Source organism: Strongylocentrotus purpuratus, unplaced genomic scaffold (genome assembly GCF_000002235.5).
Source record: "Strongylocentrotus purpuratus isolate Spur 01 unplaced genomic scaffold, Spur_5.0 spur5_scaffold_12, whole genome shotgun sequence".
In the NCBI taxonomy this organism is placed as follows: Eukaryota; Metazoa; Echinodermata; class Echinoidea; order Camarodonta; family Strongylocentrotidae; genus Strongylocentrotus; species Strongylocentrotus purpuratus.
In genome coordinates, this window is record NW_022145597.1 from 5,446,441 (window position 1) to 5,468,031 (window position 21,591).

A 21,591-nucleotide genomic window follows, 5' to 3' on the forward strand; every position below is an offset into this window, starting at 1 on the left:
ATAATGATGAATAATGCAGATACAAAGATAATCTTCATGTAATTTTGAGCCTTAATAGCATCCATTCTCAACCTCGTATGAATAATTTTACTCTAAAGGTCGTCTAACAAATTCATTTCTTGCTAATTGCTATGAAATGTAACTGAAGAACAAGTCTACAGTATAGGCAACTTTCAATAATTCCCTGAATAGTTTATGTGTTACTACCTTGTGTGTTTTTCTCCTATGTTATCTCCAATTCTCTTTCCACAAATAACCAACTTCCCATCCAAAATGGCCATTTTTCTTCAATCACACACTGATATAGAAATCTATAGTGTATATTGTTACATGTATATACATCGTTGTAGGCTAGCTATCTTGCTAAATGAAAGTGTTCTCATGAAAACGGCAAGGTGGAGGGTCTTGGTCTGGGTCATCCATCCAACGGTTCCCCAAGGTAGACCATCGTTACTTCCGTGTTACCATACACGGCTGAGATTGATGGATACAGCTTCTCGTTGGGTAAACCTCTGAATGCCACACCTAAGAACTCGTAACCTCTCTCAAACGCCAGGTAGTTGTCCTCACAGTCAAGAATTACACGGATTTTCTCCCCGACCTGTAGCGAATGATATGAATAGAAAATTTGCAAAAATCAATAAAATACATAAAGTGAAATCAATATAGTTACAGTGAAGATATATCTGTAATGCATTATAGGGATCCTGAAGGGCATACAGTGTAAGCATGACATGAAGGCAAATTACACTGTTTTTAATATGTAGTATATATATTTTTTTTATGAAACCTGACGTTTCCCATCAATTTTTATACAAATTATGCAATGATTGAAAATAAGAAAGTTATGAATTATTTGAAGGTGCGATCAATCGAACACAAATTGGTAACTCTGTGACGTATCTTGCAAGGTCCCCTCCCATTTGCCCTGTATCAAAAAACTCCGAATTAATAGTTTCCCTTCAGAAAATTCTTACCGGTACTCTAATTTTTCTGCTTCTATTATACATGTAGCTAACCTAATATCATGATGGACTTCCCCTTTAAGAAAGTGTATGTCATAATTTGAATGTTAGTAAACGGATCATACCCAACGGTTGGTCACATGATCCGTAAATTAATTGTTATATGAACTCTGAATGAACCTTGCCTTATCCTCTCCTGGTTCTGAGAGACGTGGGGAAGTGAGATGCCATTAAGGTTTGGAGTTTAATATAACCACGCATGGTTTGGCCATTTTCAAATTTTGTTGGATGTATTAGTCATTCTCCACGGTTGTCATCTCAATTACAAAGTAGTAATCAGAAAATAAATTATGAAAATGGCCATCTAAATTGAGCCATGCATTCACCTTACTTGTAACACAAAATGGGTTCGTTTAATTTCATGGTTAATTTGACTTTACAATATGAATTTTCAACTTGACTTTACATTCATAGTACATTGTACATTAGTCACTACATGTACTTAGCAGGGATGCCAGTTAGAATTGATCAGAGGGCCTGAAAATCACCTAGAATGAGCTATTTTGTACCAAAAAAGCCTAAACTATGGCCTGAAAATAAATTACCAAGGCCTGAAATCAGGCTTTTGCCTGAAAACTGGCATCCCTGACTTAGAACTCACATAAAAACAGTTTTCAGTGATAGTACATGTAAGTGACTCAAATATATATCGAACTCCTACCGGAATGAAGTTTGCATTTACAGTAAAGTTTGACGGTTACATCCCGTATGAAATGTTTACAGAAGTTTCATTTCATTTTTACAAAAGTATTTTTGTACCATGAAATTTAAGATATCAGAAAGTGATTGGATCAGAACAAAGTAAAATACCCATTCTCCATCAACCTGACATTGTATAGCTCTTTATTCAGGTGACAGCAATGTGAAATACCTAGAACACTAGGAATCAAAAAGCACTACATACATGTACATGTAGTCTCACAGACAATCTTGAGGTTGTAAGCGCATTCATATGGCCCATGGTTCAGGATTCTAAATTAACAATGCATCTTGCCAAAACCTACTGAAAGAAAAATCCAACCTTAAGAATAAACTAACTAAAAGGAAGCAGAGTGGTAAAGTTTGAACAAAATCGGACAAATAATCAGAATGAATATTAAAAAGTTGTACCGGTAATCAATATACAGAGTGAACACTTCAAATTCGCTAAATTGGCAGTGTCAATGTGACGAAGGGCCGGACAACTTTCCTATTTGTTCCAACACAGAAATGACTATTATACAGGTAGTCATTTTTTCAAAATGTATGAATTATGAGGGTCTTTTCTTTTTAGAGGACCTATAATTACATTGCTATCCATAATGTCTTTTGAGTAGTGCCCCAACGGGAAGAATGCACTTAAAAGAAAAACATAAATTAATGATAATATTGTACTGTAGGCCTACTTTGCAAATGGGAAAGTTATCCGTACAATCAAACTGACCAAAGTGCCAATTTGAGATGGAGTGATCTCATATTTCAAACATTCATAACTTGTTTTTATTATTGGTCTTATTTATTTCAAACTTCCACCATTCTGTTCGTCTTATTTTTCAGCTTTCGTACAAAGGTTGGATTGGCTTTTAAAGATAGATTAATTGACGGAAAATAGGACCAGCCTTGAGGTGGAGATGAGTTTAGTGTGGAATTGCCCTAGAGAGCTCTACGGCCTCAAAATAAGGATTCACTGGTTCACAAAAGAACAGGGGTGAAAAATACGAAGTTATGAAAATAAATTTGCCTCTGGAAGAAAATTAATGGAGAATGCTGATGATAGATCCTGCAATAAAATCATTGATAGGATGTACCTGACCTTCGTACAGCAAAGTGTGTGATTAAATAGACAAGGGGAGAGTGATGGCCCTGTGACTCACAAGTCACAACCAGAAGCTAAGATGCTTGCTTGCCTCACAGGCATACATGTACCATTTACATGTTAAACAAGGCTGAAACAAGACAGAGGTTTGAAGAACATGATTCACTTTGATGGTGAAGCCTTGGGGCAAATAATGAAAGAAAAACAGGTATGGTAGAATCAATGTTTAGCTGGCTGCTGGGACTTGGGAATAGGCCAGGATGGGTAACTCAAGAAGCCATTTGGTTTCTGGCATTGGGATTGAAGGACCTTTGAGATCACAGCAATGATTTCAGCAGCTCCCTAGGCACTGGCTTTTGATTTTCTTTCTAGTCTCTCGTCCAAGTTGCTGGTGTTCTCCTTCAAGCAAGATGTGAGAACATGATGCATCAACCTTGCTCAAACACATAGTCATACCCTACAAAGTATAGCACACATCCATGAAAAACAACCTCCTCACATTTCAATTTTGTCATACCAGCATCCACAGTAGGTTCAGAGGCTTGTGAGTGCAGTATTCACTTACATGTGTACCGGTATATCCCCAATCCTACTGACAAGTAAGTTGAAACAAAATGTATGATAATTCAAGATTTTAAAGTCATTTCAAAATCAACTGAAAAGTGAGGTTTATTTTTCTTGGTTGAATTCTATAAGGGGAAGGGGGAGGGTGGGATGCTAGTCTTCACACTGTACCTCACATATCTCGATGTACAGGTAACAGAGTACATGTAAATGATATTTAGTCAGCACAACCCCTCATACAATATGCCATAAATAACCCAGTTACGATAGCAAGCGGATGATATGGAAGCGGCTTTAGTAGGATGACCGGTATCACCTTCATTCATTGGATTACAGGTTTATTGAGAGCTTGGTAGTCACATCACTCCAAAGCACACGTATACGTCAAGCACACACACCTAGTGACTATATTCACACCTCACGCTCGCTCTCACCACACTTTTGAAATGCTATTAACCAAATTACCTTGATGGAATGCAACCGTGAAGTATAATCCCAATGACTCGGTATATATACTTCAGTATAGTTTATACTTCTGTATATACTTAAGGTTTTATAGCCTGTTTAGATCAGAAGGAATTCAAACAAAACTTGTATAAGGAAACGTATACAGAATCATCGTATACCAATAGATGCATACCATAGACTAGGTAACAATATCATATAAAGAAGCTAATGCTTGAAGTTGGCCAATCATCAGTGTATGCTCATGATAAGCCCTGCCTACCGTAGTTAAAGGTAAAGACCAGTATTGGAAACGCCCCAATTTCAAAAAATGAAATGGAAGCTTTTATTACCAATCATGTGAAAGAATATGTTTTGAATAATACATGATGATTAAAATTTTGACGGTAAACCGCCTACTAATTGATATATTTGGTAAATTAGTGTATCTCTCACCTGTTGAGAGATACGAAATGCACGTGTCGCGCACGTGTGTGTAGTCCCATATACATCTTTCTGTGTACAGTGCTTATTTTATATGCTATTTTAGGGTCTGTCAGAGGAGTAACAGCTCTCTGAAAAGTGAAAACTCGAAATCTAAAGCTTCCTATTGGAAGTCGTTGACCTAAAAAAAAAGCTACTTGATGACATCATCTTATGTGGAGTACGTATATTCATAATGACTGTCCATTTATTAAGCATGGCTCATCGCTTCGGCTAAAAAGGCGAGCCAATCAGGTCCATATGTTATGTCATCACCGTAACTGCAACAAATTTGACCCCTGTTGACCCTTAATTTGGAGGGGTGCAGAAAATGAGGTTTTAATTTGCTTTTGTGCAATACTGAAAGGGAAAATATTTCTTATTCAGCTTTCCATTGATATAAAGTTTTATTTTAATCTGATAGGGTCTTATCGCAGAGCCTATCTCTGTCAGTCTCTGGCTGCGTCAAATACAGCTACAAGACAGGGCCTATTGAATGTGGTCTCTGTATAGTCTTCTTGCTCAGACCAGGGACATGTCCCTGCTCAGACCTTCTGTTACCCATAATGACTGACAAGGGTAACGGTATGTGCTTGCCAACTAAATGGTCTCTAGGCTACTGCATGGGGACCTTATAACTACAATTAGTCTAGCGCAACAAATGTGCCATAATTCAATGCAAACACATTTGTGATAAATTGGGATGCTCCAGGGTATCGTCATATCTAATTCTCAGAATTCTCAATCAATTTGTGATGCTGGTTGGCATTGATTGATAAGCAAGGGAGTTTAAAGCATGCATCAGTTAGCCACTGACTCACAGAATACAATTAAAGGGAAGAGTCAGACCTGGCTTGCTCATCTTGATCATTACTCATACACAACAGGAGAGGATAATGGGTGAGTGGGTGGGTGGGGATATGAGGGAAAGACAGAGGGAGAAAGGGAGGGAGGGAGGGAGGGAGGGAGGGGGAGGGAGGGGGAGGGAGAGAAGAGGGAGGGAGAGTAGAGGGAGGGAGAGTAGAGGGAGGGAGAGAAGAGGGAGGGAGGGAGAGAAGAGGGAGAGACAGAGAGAGCGGGGGAAGGGGAGGAGAGGGAGGGAGGGAGAGAAGAGAGAGGGAGAGAGAGAAGAGAGAGGGAGGGAGAGAAGAGGGAGGGAGAGAGAGGAAAAAAAGAGAGAGGAAGGGAGAGAGAGAGAGAGAGGGAGGGAGCGAAGAGAGAGGGAGGGAGCGAAGAGAGAGGGAGGGAGAGAAGAGGAAGGGAGAGGGGAAGAGAGAGAGAGAGGGGGGGATAGGCCTATATCACAAATATGGGAAAAGCTGCTGGATGTTTCTCATGAATGCACTGTCTTTAATGTGAAACCACAAACATAGTAGCAAAATAAGCAAAGATAGATCACTTTGTTGAAGAAAAAAAAATAACTTAGAATAAGACAAGATACACATAAATGTATTACAAAAGCCCTACAGTCACAGTGAGCTAGCTTGCTGTGTACACTTTCTGCAAAATTGCATTTCAATGCAATGTAATGCATTTGTCACACTGCTTACATCATAATACCGGTATACGATAAAAAGGTGTACAATTACGGGAGCCCAGCATCCTAAGTAAGATGGCCAAATTCGAACAAAGATAACACAGAGATCAGTAGAGCACATGTATTGGCATTGGATGCACCAAGTTACATGTACATGTACATGTGCGTGTTTCTTAAGTTTTACTTGCTTTTTATCATTTACATCTAAAACTGTTTCACTTTGCATCAGCAATATTTTAGGCAATTTACATTAGTACATGTATGTGTAAACAAGGCATGAAGTATGAAATACATCGCCATGTACATGTAGCGTAACAAAATGTATGTTAGTGTCAACATCCAAAACATCAATTAATGCATGCATCCAGTTTTCATTTTTCCTGGGCAACTACTTATGCCTCGGTCACACCTTGGCATATTTGGCTTGCATATATTATTGCTGCATATTTATGGCAAGCCATTTTTAACATTTATTCCTATATCTTGATACCAAGAATTGAATTCTTGATATCAAGAATTACCATTGCTTTACAACAGAAAATCATTTCTTGGCATCAAGAATTCATTTCTTGATATCAAGAAATAGGAATCAATTTTAAAACGGCTTGCCATAAATACGCAAGCCAAATACGCAAAGATGTGACTGAGACATTACATTGATCACTCTGGGCGCGTTTATCGGGGCTTGCCACTAGACATGTACATATCGTACCCCACTATCATACCCCACTATATGATCGTGATTTGCGGGACGTCGCATTTATCGACTCTTCACGATTCACAATAAAGTCCTTGTCTCTTCGCAGCTGCTAAGCGCTATTTCTCCAAACCGGAAACTAGCCTGGAAATTCCTATTTGTAGGTGAGGTTCAAAACAGCTTTGCGTTTATCGATCTCTCAGAAACATGATTCTGGCTGTATGTCACATTCAAAACACACCTTTTTGCGTCTTTAGATATGCCCATATCTAAAGCCCTTTAAAAAAGGCTTTGCGTTTATCACCCTCTAAATTTGCCTGAAAGATGTTTGAGAAACCTGATTCTAGCCAAAAATTTGGTCGATAAACGCAACCTATGTCGTATGGACAAACATGGGCTAGATCTAGTCAGAGGTAGATGATGATGAAACACACATTACATGTGCCTGACTGGCTCAATGAGAGGAGCACCTCTGTATTAACTCTGAAGAGTAAACAACTGTATGCCCATACAGAGATGCACGCTGCGTAGAAGGCATGTTTTCATCAGCTCGAGATTGCCAAATATCCCGCTATTTGAACTATCCCGATCGCAAATTATCCAGCTAATTTGCGTCCTCATTAGCCCGAATTAGCAATTAGCTGGATATTTGGTCAGGATAATATCCCAAGAAATCTCGGTCTAGTTTGCAAAATATCCCTCTATTTCCCAAATAGCGGGATAGTTTGCGCCAGTCTTCATCAGACTGAAGTACGGAGTCAAATATCCTGATCCCATCATGCACAATGATTTCTGGTTTACCGTGTATAGAGCTTGTAGCGCACGCTTTAACCTGCGCTTCATGCATGCACAGCCGGTACTTGTTTACATTTTACAGCGCGGTTAAAAGCTGAAATCCGCACGCTGGTCGTACAGTACATGTATGTCTCTGAAGTGCGCATGCGTCAATCTCAAGATTATTTTTCGAGCTAGTTTGTGATGAGCATATCGGTCTGGTGAAGACGCGATTCGAGCATCGGGATAATCTCCCGAGTCTGAAAATAGCGGGATATTTGGCAATCTCGAGCTGATGAAGACAGGCTTAGAGAGAGAGAGAGAGAGAGAGAGCTACATCATGCTGTGCAGGAGGATTATACACGGTTGAGCGCCTCAAGGAATGGTCATCTGCTGAAGATGTAGATGCATAATTCAATTCCACAGAGAATTACATGATAGTGCTTGTACCTAAGGGAAGCTACAATATATCGGGGGCCCTGTTTCATAAACACTTGTGATCAATAACAAATGCAAAATATCTACGAAAAATTTGCTCTTAGGCTCTTAGGCACTCAAATGCCACGATTTCAGTAGCTTATAACAGTTATTGTAACAGTTATTGTAACTTGTTATTGATAATAAGTTTTATGAAACAGGGCGCTGGTTCAAAATTTGAAATTCACATTAAACCTAACACATTCCTCTGGTTTGAATCATTAAACAAGATACATTGTAATCCAGTCTCAAATCAAGGATAACAATTGGTTATGTTTGGATTACTCTCAAGTTAGGGTCTTTATGCAAGCACACTCTAATAATTCTCAACCAGCGGTACAGAAGATAATGTGCACATCAGTCATCACCATGCTACATGTAGATTTGCCAACAGCCTTTTTAAAAAAGGTGGATTTGTCGACAGAAAATATTAATTGGGGGCGTCACCCCCCCCCCCCCCCCACGTAGTAATGCCCCTTTAAAACATGTAATTGATAAATAGGTACTGTAGATGTAGTGTGTCTAACCAGGATCACCCTAAAATTGGAAAATACCAATTTTACTGCTCAAAGAATTGCAATGCATTTCCTATAATGTATTTGAGCATTTCACCATGTCCTAGTTTGGTAAACATGTGCTACAGGTAAAATGCAAGTTCATTTTATTTAGTACGTCTTGCTGTAAAACGTGTTAATAGCATTAGCAATCACCTTGATCTAGGCATGCAAAACTGCTATGCACATTTGTAAGCATGTGAACTAAATAGTGAAACTGGCATTTAACATATGAATGGCTGCATGCAATCTGATGTAGTACTCGTACAGCTGCTTTGTGGAAAAAAAACGCATTCCGATTTATATAATTTCTAACTGATTCCAATCATGCATTAATCCAACTTAATTTCTAAAATTATTGAAAACAGCATATAAATCTACATGTACATCAAATAACTTCAATTATCTAGGTCTGGTAAGTGGCATGTGTTTCCAACTGATCCCAGATCAGAAGCATGTGTTTAAATGTACCGGAGCTAACAAATAGAGATTGCAGCACAGAATGTGGGAGGGGTGGAGAGAGAGAGAAATAGAGATACACAGTGATAGTGAAGATTGCAATGGGGGGGGGGGGACAGAGACAGAGACAGAGACAGATAGGAGATGGAGACAGAAAGGTGAAGACAGAAAAATGAAAGGATGGAGGATAAGAGAAATGGAGAAAACAACTCATTAATCCAGGATTACCAGGGCTAGATCGAGAGAGAGAGAGAGAGAGAGAGAGAGAGAGAGAGAGAGAGAAAAGAGTTAGAGAGAGAGAGGGGGAGAGAGAGAGGGGGAGAGAGAGAGAGAGAAAAAGACATAAAGAGACAGATAGGAGATGGAGACAGAAAGGTGTAGACAGAGAAAAGAAAGATGGAGGGTGAGAGAAATGGTGAAAAACATCTCATTAATCCACTGAGAGAGAGAGAGGGAAAAAGAGAGAGAGAGAGGGACAGACAGACGGAAAGACATAAGACAGATAGGAGATGGAGACATAAAGAGAAATCAAAGATGGAGGATGAGAGAAACGGAGAAAAACGTCTCATTAATCCATGACTACCATTGCTTGAAGAGAGAGAGAAAGAGAGACATGTTCATACCAAGACAGATAGGAGATGGAGACAGAAAGGTGCAGAAAGAGAAATGAAAGATGGAGGATGAGAGAAATGGAGAAAAACCTCTCATTAATCCATGATTACGACGGCTCGTTATATCTAAATTGGTTCGTTGGACGAGGTCGATTTATTAGAGGGCCACAGGGTATACCAGGATACACTACACGTATAGTAGCTTTACAGCACCTGGCTTCGTCACACATCATCATACATTATGATGCGCTCATAATAATAAAAGTGCTCATTCACAAATACTATTTTCCATACATTTGAGAGATTATAAGAAATGTACAACCAAGGAGATTTGTGTCGAGCACATACATGTACAGGATACACACTAAATCCATTCAATAGTTTCTTGCATCATTGTATTCTTATGTAAAGAAGTAATTCACATAATATCAGAGAGCAATAAAATACAATTCATACAAATAAATATGAAGAGCAAAAAAATCATAGGGCCCTTACTACAACGTGCATGGACAGTGTACAACCTCATCATTGCATAAGTACATGTATGAATGTGAGCTATCATTTTCACCTTGATTACAGATATGTATGTACATGTATTGTACATGCATGCTGATCCTTTGGTATCAAAACTTCATCAAAATTTAATTTCAATATTAGAATTTACTGGATAAATTCAAATTAATGTTTAGTTACTTAGAATTTGAACTAGTTAGTTTTAAAAAAGTTACTAGAAGTATTTTTTGTTTTACTCATTTGTACAATGTACAGTATACGGGTTTGGATAATGGTATTATGGATTATTTGTAGGGAAGGGTCTAACCAGTGGCTTAATGATGGGGGGTGGGGCAGTTGCCCTCTAAATAAAATTATTTCTAATTCAATACCAGTGATTTACAAATTTTGCTGAAATGACATGATTTTCTGGGGGGGGGGGCAGGGAGTTTTCTCACTTTTTTGTAAATTATACTTTTTTATGCGTTTGTATTGCCCATTATGCCACCTGGTGGTGATGCAGATTTTTTTTCTTCTGCCCCCAATAAGTTTTTGCTCAATACGCCACTGGGTCTAACAACCCCTTCCTCTTTCAAATGGACAATTTTGTACACTCAGTTCTTTGGTAGTGATGTACAGCACTACTTCTTTCGCCAAAAGTTTGGTCAATGGGTTATCTACATGGGCCATCATATGGATTGAAATTATAAGTCTTTTAAATGGTACCCGACTGACAAATCTATTGGTCAATATGTATTGTAGTACAACCATACTACTTACATGTACATTAAACAAAGTTTGGATCATGGAATGGTTAGATCCACAGGTTGAAATCAACCAGTCTTGGGGTCATTGGTAGAGATGCTAAGGGGCCAAACTACATACATTCAGATGATGGTTGGACTGACAGCATTTTATGAATGACAAACATGGTCTTAATCAATCCTTGAAATAAGCGGGTGCAGGGCGCAAATTTGAGCTCGTAGAGCCACCAATTGCGCTTGTTGATCATCTAAAACTAGACGGCCAGGCCTAAATGTTTGCCGTGAAAATGCGCCTGTTGGTAGGCACGTTTATGCGGTCATACACAGATTGCATCGACTCGCGCATGACCAAATGGCTCGAAGGATCAAGAAAACAAAATGTCAAATGGAGTAATAATTGTATAGTCATTACTCATTAGAGATCTGTCGAGGTTTGTTTGTTGTTCTCATTTATTATTTCATCTCAAATAGAATTTGGAATTCTCTCATTGACAAGTTAAGAACATGTGCAATGTTCTTGATCGCAGTTATTTTCATTTTGCCAGCAGCCGATCTAGATAGCATTGTTTTGGCAAATAGCTAGCAGGCCAGTTTCCCACCATGAACATGTAGAGTCCTGGTAATTTTTTGTGCAGCGGATCTGCTGCTGGTGCAGTAGCCTCGCTGGTAAACTGCCAGCCTGCTAGCTTCCCACCACAGACCGTTCATGTTCTGCTGAGAGTGTGGCGGAAGGTTTGTGCAAGGTGCGATTTTGATATATTTGGGATAGACTTGCCAAGTCCATCTGACTTCGGATATTTGAAATTCTGAAGTTAAAGATATACAGTAGTTGAGTTCTGGTCATGCAATTGCATTGTGAAAGAAACGGTGTGGAATTGATCAGAAAAAGTTGATCATGTAGCTTATAAGTAATGGTGTGTACTGCACAGTTTTGAATAAGAAATTTGTTCTAGCAATATACACTGTACACAGAAAAATTTATATGGGACTACACAAACATGTGGCATAGAAATCGGCCCTCATTTTGAAGCTGTTACTTGTCATATTTAGAAATATGGAGGCATTTGAAAAGCCATGCTTTTCAGGGAACATTTTTTCTCCAATGTTCTTTGACACTTGCATTTAATGATAACGCTCACAAACTATTGTTCACCTCTCCCCAGAACTCAACCTTCTCTTTAAGGCACATATTACGTGAAACCTTGAAAGATTTTCTACAATTGAACCTGTAAGAAATCTCACATTTCTATTGAATTCTAATGAAACACTTGTCAATTATTTCTTCTTTTTTTAAGAAAGAAAGAAACAGTAATACTCTGTTGATTTAAGTACCTTAATTGGTTGATTATACTGTAAACTCTGTAACAAAGCCACATACTTCTATCAACAGACAGAATAAGAAAATTGGTTCTTTCCTGTCTGTTTACCCAAACAGTCGAGGGAGCTCTAGTCTTATTTCAGACTGTCTCAATATCATGTGATTATTACAGCTTCCTTTGCTCAGGCAATTAGAATCCCCTGTCTGTCTTAAGAGATACAACTGTTTCCACATCACTGCATGTCTATCTTTAGTACATGTAGGAGCATGTTACGACAGGTTAATCATGTTTCAAGAAAGAATTAATTTCTTCTAGCTAGACAACATCAGCCATTCCTGCCTCCATTTCCTCTCATGAGGAAGTGGATCATGTAGCAACAGGATAAAGTTCACACAAATCCATTTACGTATGAACAGGGTGCGACACCACCTTTATTATGACAACTGTCCTATAACCAACGTGGGCATGAATTAAAGCAACCTCCATCTTCTCTTTATTCCAAGCATGCAATGCCCCCTATAAAGCAATTATAGTTTTCTTCTTCAAAAGAACCATTTGAGATTACCCATCATTTGAAGCCTTCATGTTTATAGGAAATACAAACATTATACTGTACCCAAATTATGAAATCTGATGCTTAAGCTTCTGTATAAAGCTTCTAATATACGTTGTAAGTCAATTGCCAGCATTTGCTCAGAATGTTCATCTAGATCGTCTTATATCAAATATATATTACATTTTCTGCAATTTGTTTTGAAAGTAGGACAACCTAGGTTGGGGTCACCTGTCCTGCCAGACAATCTATTTTCCTGCACTGAATGGAGCCTTTTGGGTAAATTTTAAAGTTTGATAACAAATTCCATCTACATGTAGGTATCTACAAGATACTTATTACTGACCGATTCCAAGGAGATATTTTACGACATGCAAGCATAGCAAGGAACACGGAGAAATTTCTAGATAAATCCTAAATAAACATTACAAAACTGACTGATTGATCTTATCTTTACTGACAAATCCAATGAAAAAATGTCCAAGAGTTTCACAATTTCATATCGAGAATGGCCTCCAAAAAATAAAACAAACAAATATTGTCACTAACAATGTAGCAATGCAAGTACATGTACACTGTAAGACAGAAAAAAAGTTCAAATCAGCATGTCCCTCAATTCTATCAAATTTGCAAACGTTAGCTCTCCAAAGTCTATACAGTTTGTAATCCTGGAACTTGGTGGGTACTTCAACCCGTCAACCATATCTCGAATAAGTATCTTGATGATTTTGATCCGAATCATCTTCTGGTAGGCGTTCACTACTACGTAATTGTTCATTCTCCTCGACATTTTGTTGCGGCTGCTCTAGACCGTGTTCTGGCTTCTTAGCGGATGACCTCAGGTTGTAGTGGAATCTGAGTTGCCATTGGCCAGCTGGTGAGGACGGTTTTAATAGGTTGGGGTTGGTCAGCTGATGAAGATGGGCAAGGTTGGGATCTTGGTGAGTCATCGACCTCCGTTGATATTGGGGTCTGAGTTGGAGTTGATCAACCGGCAAGGACAGCCTCAGTTGGGGTTGGCCAGTCAGCGAGGAATACCTCGTGTGAGTTTGGTAAGTCGGCAAGGATGGCCTACAGTGTAGGTTGTTGCTGGAGTGGGGCTGACTCACTTAGCCTGGATTGGTGGCTATAATTGGTTGGCTGGTTTGAGGTTTGTAGCAGAACAGACAAACTTGACAGTGGCTGTCGGTCATGGTCTAACTGTTGGTGATGGAGGATGCGATCTGGTGGTCGAGTTGACCACATGATATAGGCTGGGCCATGGCTAGTAGGTTGATGTGAATGCACCTTTCTCTCAGTCTTGTCTTCTGCTGGGGAACCTGGTGGATACCGTATCGTGGTCCTCTCAGTCCCATCTATTGACATAGGCAGTGCGGTTGGTGGGGATAGTGGAGTCAACATCGCTCGTGGGGCTCTGGCTCGATGAAGATTCAAACAATTATGATTGACACGTCGCTTGATCCTTTCATCATGGATGTCATAATTTTGTCCATCATCTGATGAGGAAAATACTTTAACTGTTGTTTCTGTTGTTTTTGTTGCGTCGTGTTTTCTGTATGGTGTACTCCCATGCTTTTCTCAATTGCTCAGAGCCTCAGATAGGTTGGTTGTGTATTCGAGGAGTGTGTTGCCAGATGAAGAAGGAGGAGGGGTTGAACAGGTGATGTTTGCAGGTGTGCGGAGTGCTTGTGTTGATTTGAGGGTCCCATTCTCCTCCTTGATGAGATATGTACTTCGCAAGTTGATCTTTGATGGTGTGATTACATCATTCGACTATGACAGTTCCTTGGGGATGATAGGGTGGACATCGATTTAGACTTTTTGATGCCCAATTTGCTCCATAGTTCTTGATTTGAACTGTTGACTTTGGTTCGTGTGCAAAGTCTCTGGAATACCATATTCTTTCACATATTCTTCAAACAGATGTTTGGCGATAGTTGGAGCAGTCTGATCTTTCATTGGGAAGATATTGACATATTTGCTAAAATGATAAGTCCTAACGAGTATGTAGCAAAATCTTTGTCTTGTAATTGGAAGCTCAGCAATGTCGGCAAAGACCATCTCCAAAAGACGAGTAGTGGTAATGGGGCGTAAGGGTGCTTGGTGCTTTAATAGGGCTTGGTAACCGGAAGGACTCGCAAGCTGTGCATGTGTTGCAGAAATCAAAGATTTCCTTGTTCATGAAGGGCCAATAGCACATTGACTCTGCTCTCTGTATCATGCGATGTGCGCCAAGATGTCCGGATGATGGGTCACCGTGTAATTTCTGGAGTACTCTTGGGATGAATGAGTTTGGTATAATGAGTCAGAGTGAGAGGTTTATACCAAGCTTGTCTTTCTTCTTCCTGTAGAGTATAGGCCTACCATCTTGGAGGATGAATTTGGGATACTGCCACAACACACGTCTAATCTGGGGGTTGTGTAAACCTAGATGTACAGATCTGTTGAAATGGTTGTGATGCATTCGATGGCTGTACTGATGTCTTGATCTAGTTGCTGTCCATGTTGTACATCTACATGTACATCACTGTCAAGAATTACACCACGGTTAGGATGAAGGACATTTGGTGCAGAGTGCCTCGTTGAATCTTCAAGAGCAGTGATGGTCGTGATTTTGATGAGCGAGTTTTGATTGCATTACACAGTGAATGGGTCATCGTGTGCTTGAGTAGTTGATCCGTCGATCTTGGAGTGACTTGGCTCTCTACTGGGCGTCTAGATAATGCATCCGCATTTCTGTGTGACTGTCCTTTCTTGTAAGGGTGAAAATGTAGTTCCAATTAGGGCTTGGAGATCTACGTCTTGCATATTGATCTTGAGACTTGTGTCTTGCAAATTGATCTGGAGATCTGTACTTCTGATAGTCACGGGTTGGTGATGGAGAACCGCGATGTCCCATGTTTCTCCCATCATGGCCACGTCCTGATGGGCTGCCACCACGTTGCTGAGATCCGCTAGGCCTGTTGGCTGTCTCAAACTTCAAGGACATCTCCTACAGTTTCCTTTCTAAATCGTTTAGTCTTGGCAGAAGCAGCCGTAAGACTGATGACTCTGCAGGTGTCTTGTCCTTAACCTGATCATCTACTGCTGCCACTATACCAAAATAGTGTGCCTGGTGGCTCCGAGCTTGAGGATCTGCACTTGAAGCAGTTTGTCTACCCCGGCAACAAATCGTCGAAATCTCTCACCACCTTTTGCATTATCCTAAGATGGGAAAGTTCTTTCTACTAAGAAAGCAATGGCCGATGCAAACACTTCTAAAGGCTCACCTGGTTGGCGAGTTTGGGCCATAATACAAGACTTGAATGTGTCAATAAACTGTGTCCGGCCAAAAACCTGGGAGAGTTTCTCTTAGTCTTCACCTTCTTGAAATCCTTCTTGTCCAAAGCAGACATGCTCTCCCAAACAATGAAGGCCGATCCCGCAAGTCTTGCCGGAAGGAGGAAACTGTAAGTTAATAGCGGTGTCCAGAAAGCCTCTGCCCCAACCTCAAATTGGCGTATCCATTGAAGTGCAGATGGAAAAAAATGCAAACTCGACAGTTGAAATATCTGTGGTGAGCAGCTATAATGGAAAGAGGGTGGATTCTGCAACTGGTACAATGTTGCTACACCAAAACTATGTAGAGTATGCGGTGCAGGTTTATACGGCAGAATGCTGTAATGTACAGCAGCCAAAGGCAGACTATACATGCAATCTGACTGTGATGAGTTGATGAAAAAAATTCTGTTCTATATGAAAAAGGGTACAAATTCTCACTCACTGATGAAGGATGAATGCAGGAATCCACAAAATTACTGATGTACTGTAGGAAGTAATCAAGGCTCAAAAACACAAGATAAATATTTAGTAATCAATGAAGTAGGGTGAACTCACATAACACTAACTACCTCAGGTAAAAATGAAGGGAGGTTAATTCATGCTCTCAAACATTCACTTTCACAGTTAAAGATGGAGGGAGAAATTCACTTTGCAACTTACCACTTGTAAAAAAATGCAGGAATTTCTACATGAAGGAAGGCAGAAAGAGTAGTTTAGTGCAGAAAAACCAATGGTGCCACCAGTTGCAAGACTCACACAAGAACAAAACTACATGTACATGTAGTCTGACATGATTGTTGACTTGAGCTGCACTGCTATATTTTACTACAATTCTTTCGTTTCCTTTGTATTTATTTGTGTTCTTGATCCGACTTCATAACATGTGAAGCAGAATATCATTTTGCATGCTATACCTTGCTTTCAGGGGAGTAGATTATCTCAATCACAAGAAAGAAGGAAAAACATGAAATTTGATGTCCAAAAGGCATGGAGAGCTGTCCACAAATGATGTCATCAAATTGAATATCGCCCTCTAGTGACTAATCATTTCAAAAAGCTTTAACTTCCTTATTCCTTGCCCGATTTTGTTAAAATTTTCACTGATTTTATTAAAATATCTTAAACTTTACAATAAAAGTAACTTGGTATGAAGGTTTTGGTTCCCAGTTGCTAATTACCATATTCATGAATACCTATTAATTAGCATATGAACAAAATGCCATGTGTTTGGGTGTGTACATGTATGCAGTGAGGGTTTTATAAATCTGTTTGTGTGTTTCTACTATGAGTGTTGTGCTGCTAATTATTTCAGAACAATATTTTCAGTTGTGAGGCTAAAAACAAGTAAAATTATTAATAAATAGAGAATTAAAATCATATTTCCCGTTTTTTACATATTTACCGGATGTGCATCTTATTTACCGGATGGTATTTACCGCCGGTAATTACCGCCACCGGTATTTACCGCCCAACCCTGAACAAATCTCACATTTGTAGAGAAACGTTACCTACATGTACATGTACGTAAAAATGGTCTAAAAGACTAAAACTGTCACGTAATTACAATACTGAATAGGTACTTTTAGATTTGCACGTCGACATATTGGACTGCTACGTAGCAGTCCAATATGTCAACGTGCAAATCTAAAAGTCCCTATTATCATCACAAAGACCATGTTGATAGCACTCAGTAGGCCCCTCTTCACTATCTCGAGATTGCCAAATATCCAGCTATTTGAACTATCCCGATCGCAAACTATCCAGCTATTTGCGTCTTCATTAGACAGAAGTAGCAAATTAGCTGGATAGTTGGTCGGGATAATATCCCAAGATATCTCGGTCTAGTTTGCAAAATATCCCACTATTTCCGAACTAGCGGGATAGTTCACGACCGTCTTCATTAGACCGAAGTACGGAGTCAAATATCCCGATCCCATCATGCACAACGATTTCCGGTTCGCACATGCGATCTATACCGCTCAGCGCGCTAGTACAACCACTGACCTCGAGTAAACACGGAAAACCGCAAACTAGACCGAGATATCTTGGGATATTATCCCGACCAACTATCCGGCTAATTTGCTACTTCGGTCTAATGAAGACGCAAATTAGCTGGATAGTTTGCGATCGGGATAGTTCAAATAGCTGGATATTTGGCAATCTCGAGATAGTGCAGACACGCCTTATAAGACAGTTTCCTCTCCATACTAATTAGACCGAATTTTCCGTCTCTTTCGTTCGTTAGCCTCTTATTGGGGTAGGGTCGGCCGGCTCTCTCTTTAGAGACGGAAACCGTCTATACACATTCCCTTGATAACGCCACGGCCATTTCAGGTCGTAGCGTTTTGCCCCAAAAATCCCCCAAAATGTCATTTTACCTCGTGCATGTTATATTGTAAAATAGGCCTAGGCTATAATAAATCAGTTCCACTTACCAACTTGACTGAAATAATCAGTTTAATAGTCCCTTTTTAGGAATTTATGGGTCAAAATCGAAATCCATGTTGAAAAAGATTTTCAAAATGGATTTCGATTTTGACCCATAATTTCCTAAAAAGGGACTATTAAACTGATTATTTCAGTCAAGTTGTTAAGTGGAACCGATGTATTATAGCCTAGGCCTAATTTACATGTGGATATGCACGAGGTAAAATGACATTTTGGGGGATTTGGGGGGCAAAACGCTACGACCTGAAATGGCCGTGGCGTTATCAAGGGAATGTGTATAGACGGTTTCCGTCTCTAAAGAGAGAGCCGACCCTACCCCAATAAGAGGCTAACGAACGAAAGAGACGGAAAATTCGGTCTACATACTAATATGCCTTGAGGCTTGAGCACTAAGTAATAAATTAGGAATTTGATAGGATGATCTTGTACACCAGACAGTACTTGAGTGACTTCCTGTATATACTTCATGTATTATAATTAAACTTGAGCAAAAGTTCAGCTACCATGGTGCAAAAGAGAAAGAAGAAAAAAGAAACCAAAAAACTTCATCAAGGTAATCCATTTAATCATCCATGTCAACTTTGGCCAAAATAGACAAAGCCTCACACATACATGTATGTTCAGACAATTACAGGTGTACCTTTATAATGTGAGTAATTTCCAGCTGACCACTTAGGTAATTTTTAAGAAACTTTTAAGAGTAGGCAAGACATGTACATGGTCATGTACAATTGTACCGAACATGTCAAAGGCATTTAGCCAGGTCTGCGAGTCTCAGTTAAAGACTCATTGTAAGACAATCAAATCTAAAAGGAAAAAAAGGAATTTATGTTATACCTGTACATGTCCTTTTTCAAATGCAATAAATGAATACGGGTAACATCGCATCCTGATAATCCAAAGGTCTTAATCTTATTTTGAAAACTTCTCAAAATTCAACACACACTCGTCTAAATATTTCCAATGTAGGCAACACAAGGTACACAAGGATAATAATTTGCTTCTTTTTTCCTCAAAAATCAAAAATATAGTCTACCGTCTAAGTAAGGAAGAAAAATCAGACACCAGAACTTCTGTAAATTACTAAAGGTTCTGAAACCGTCTGATTTATTAAAAAAGTGAAATTGAATTTTAATAGTTCAGGGTAAAATCAAGCACCACTTGATGAAACGACCGGAAGTTTGAACAGGATCACCTCTCTCAGTTCCGTTCACTGATGCTGATGCTGAAAGCATGAATGGCTTGTGATCTACTTCAAATTTGCATCTTTTTCACAAGTTTCACCAAATTCTGCTCTTTTTTTTTCTTTTTGTATCTGTTTTTCTCATAATTTTCTTGAAACTGAAAGTAAATTATTATTACTGTACTTTACTTTACTTTACTTTAATCCATCAATGTTGGTTCCACCAGAATTGAGAATCAGCCTTTCTTTACTAATTTAGAGATGACTAGGGTCTAGTCTACACAACATCAACAAATGATTGTAAGATCCACCTCCCTACCTACCCCTCTGCTCTGGAGAAGACTGGAAACAGTACAGAGAAGAGCCACTAAGATGGTACCAAGCCTGAAGAACTTGTCTTACCCACAACGACTGAGAAAACTGAAGTTGCCATCCCTTGTCCATCGCAGAAGGAGAGGAGACATGATCGAAGTCTATAAGTATTTGCATGACTTATACAATGCTGGTGCAGAATTCCTACATCTTCACAGAGGAGAAAGAACAAGAGGTCATTCACTAAAGCTGGAAAAATCATTCACACGCCTGGATGTGAGAAAATTCTTCTTCTCTCACAGAGTGGTTGACTCGTGGAATGATCTACCAGAAGAGGTAGTTTCAGCTCCTTCAGTAAACTCCTTCAAAAACAGACTAGACAAACACTGGAAGAATCTACCTACCGTCTTTGACCCCGAAGGAGAGAGAAATTCAAATTGAGAACTGATTCTGCTCCATGCACACACATCACTATCCAGTTTAAACATACATGTATGTATGAAAGACAAATGTTCACTTGATAAGACTTACGCCCGAAGAGAGATGGAAATGTTTTTAACCCAATGATCGATGAACAGGCATTGCCCTACAAGCATCGATGGATTAAAGTAAGTAAGTAAGTAAGTAATAATATATTGATGCAGTAAAATACTAACCTCATACTTGGGAGCATTATTGCAATTTGGAAAGTTGCCTTGATGGTCCCCATTGTGAATAAGAAGATTATCTACCAAGTTCCATCCCCAGCTCTGGTCATTGTTGCCAAGAAGGGCTACATATCCTTGGCACTGCATTGAAGCATGTCTGGTGGCTATACCAACAACGGCTACAGTTCCTAAAGGCCCTTCCCACCATACTTCCCAAGCATGCCTCCCTTCGTTGAAGCCCTTCTTCCCCCTTGCTCCATCCGTGCTCTGTGCGACAGGGTTTCTGTGCAGTGTAAACCCGTTTGGTCGGATGTAAATGTTACGGGAGCAGTCATTAGGGTTGAATGCATGGTGGAACGACCGCAGTCTCGACTTGTATGAAGGGAGATGCTGCAGAAGTTTACCATTGACAGCGTCTTTTGCTAATTTGCGTAGGCATTGCACTTTCCAGACGGGGCTATTTTCATCGTAAAGACAATCGTACCAACCCTTACAAACAAGTGAACAGCAAAGTAATTCCGCTAAATCCAAATATGAAAATATCCGCTCCAGCACAGGCACCGGTATATTTGCCGCTGTCATCTTGTTGTAGACTACCGGTTCGCATACGGTATGCTGTTAATACAGGTTATATGTGTGCTACGCTACGCTCTGCTACCGGTTACCGTAGGCGTAGCCTCTAATAAATAGATCTAGATCTATCTGCAGCATTTATCACACAAACACGAAGTGGAAAAGAGTCAGGAACCCGTAAATAAATGCAGCCTTAGTGTACACATGCAGCCCATCTTTCCAAGTACTTGTAGTTGTAGATATCGAGAAGGTTTAAAACTTCAAATCGTATTGCAAATCATAGTTCAGTGCAGTGCATGTAGTGCACAGAACTTGCATTACGGAGAGGTCTCAATCGCGCTCAACTTCCTGTGCATGTGTGACATACCACTCGATACATTACGATGTACATCGAACGGAGAAGTCAAGGACAGACGTTTTCTGATAATTTTAATTGTCTAATTTTCTGTATTTCTTTATTGCTTTGTTTTCTTCTTCCTTTTTTGAACGGGAAACATTATAAAGTCATGGGCGGATCTATAGGGACTAGAGCGATGGAGCTCGTAGCCAGAGTTTGATG

At 39.6% G+C, this 21,591-nt stretch overlaps 1 protein-coding gene across 2 annotated transcripts; it reads right to left on the minus strand.

The window, feature by feature from the left end:
- Positions 1 to 243: 243 nt before the first annotated feature.
- LOC754083 (F-box/SPRY domain-containing protein 1) lies at positions 244 to 21,388 on the minus strand. 2 transcript variants are annotated; one of them, XM_030981658.1, is made up of 2 exons: positions 20,469 to 21,383; positions 244 to 601 (listed from the first exon to the last, which is right to left on the minus strand). In XM_030981658.1, the coding sequence occupies exons 1-2, from the start codon at positions 21,039 to 21,041 to the stop codon at positions 416 to 418; spliced, it is 759 nt and encodes a 252-aa protein (XP_030837518.1). In that variant the 5' UTR covers positions 21,042 to 21,383; the 3' UTR covers positions 244 to 415. The 2 variants fall into 2 exon arrangements, with proteins under 2 accessions (XP_030837518.1, XP_011673889.1); XM_011675587.2 differs by lacking the exon at positions 244 to 601 and adding an exon at positions 18,866 to 19,837 and having other exon boundaries at positions 20,438 to 21,388.
- Positions 21,389 to 21,591: the final 203 nt, after the last annotated feature.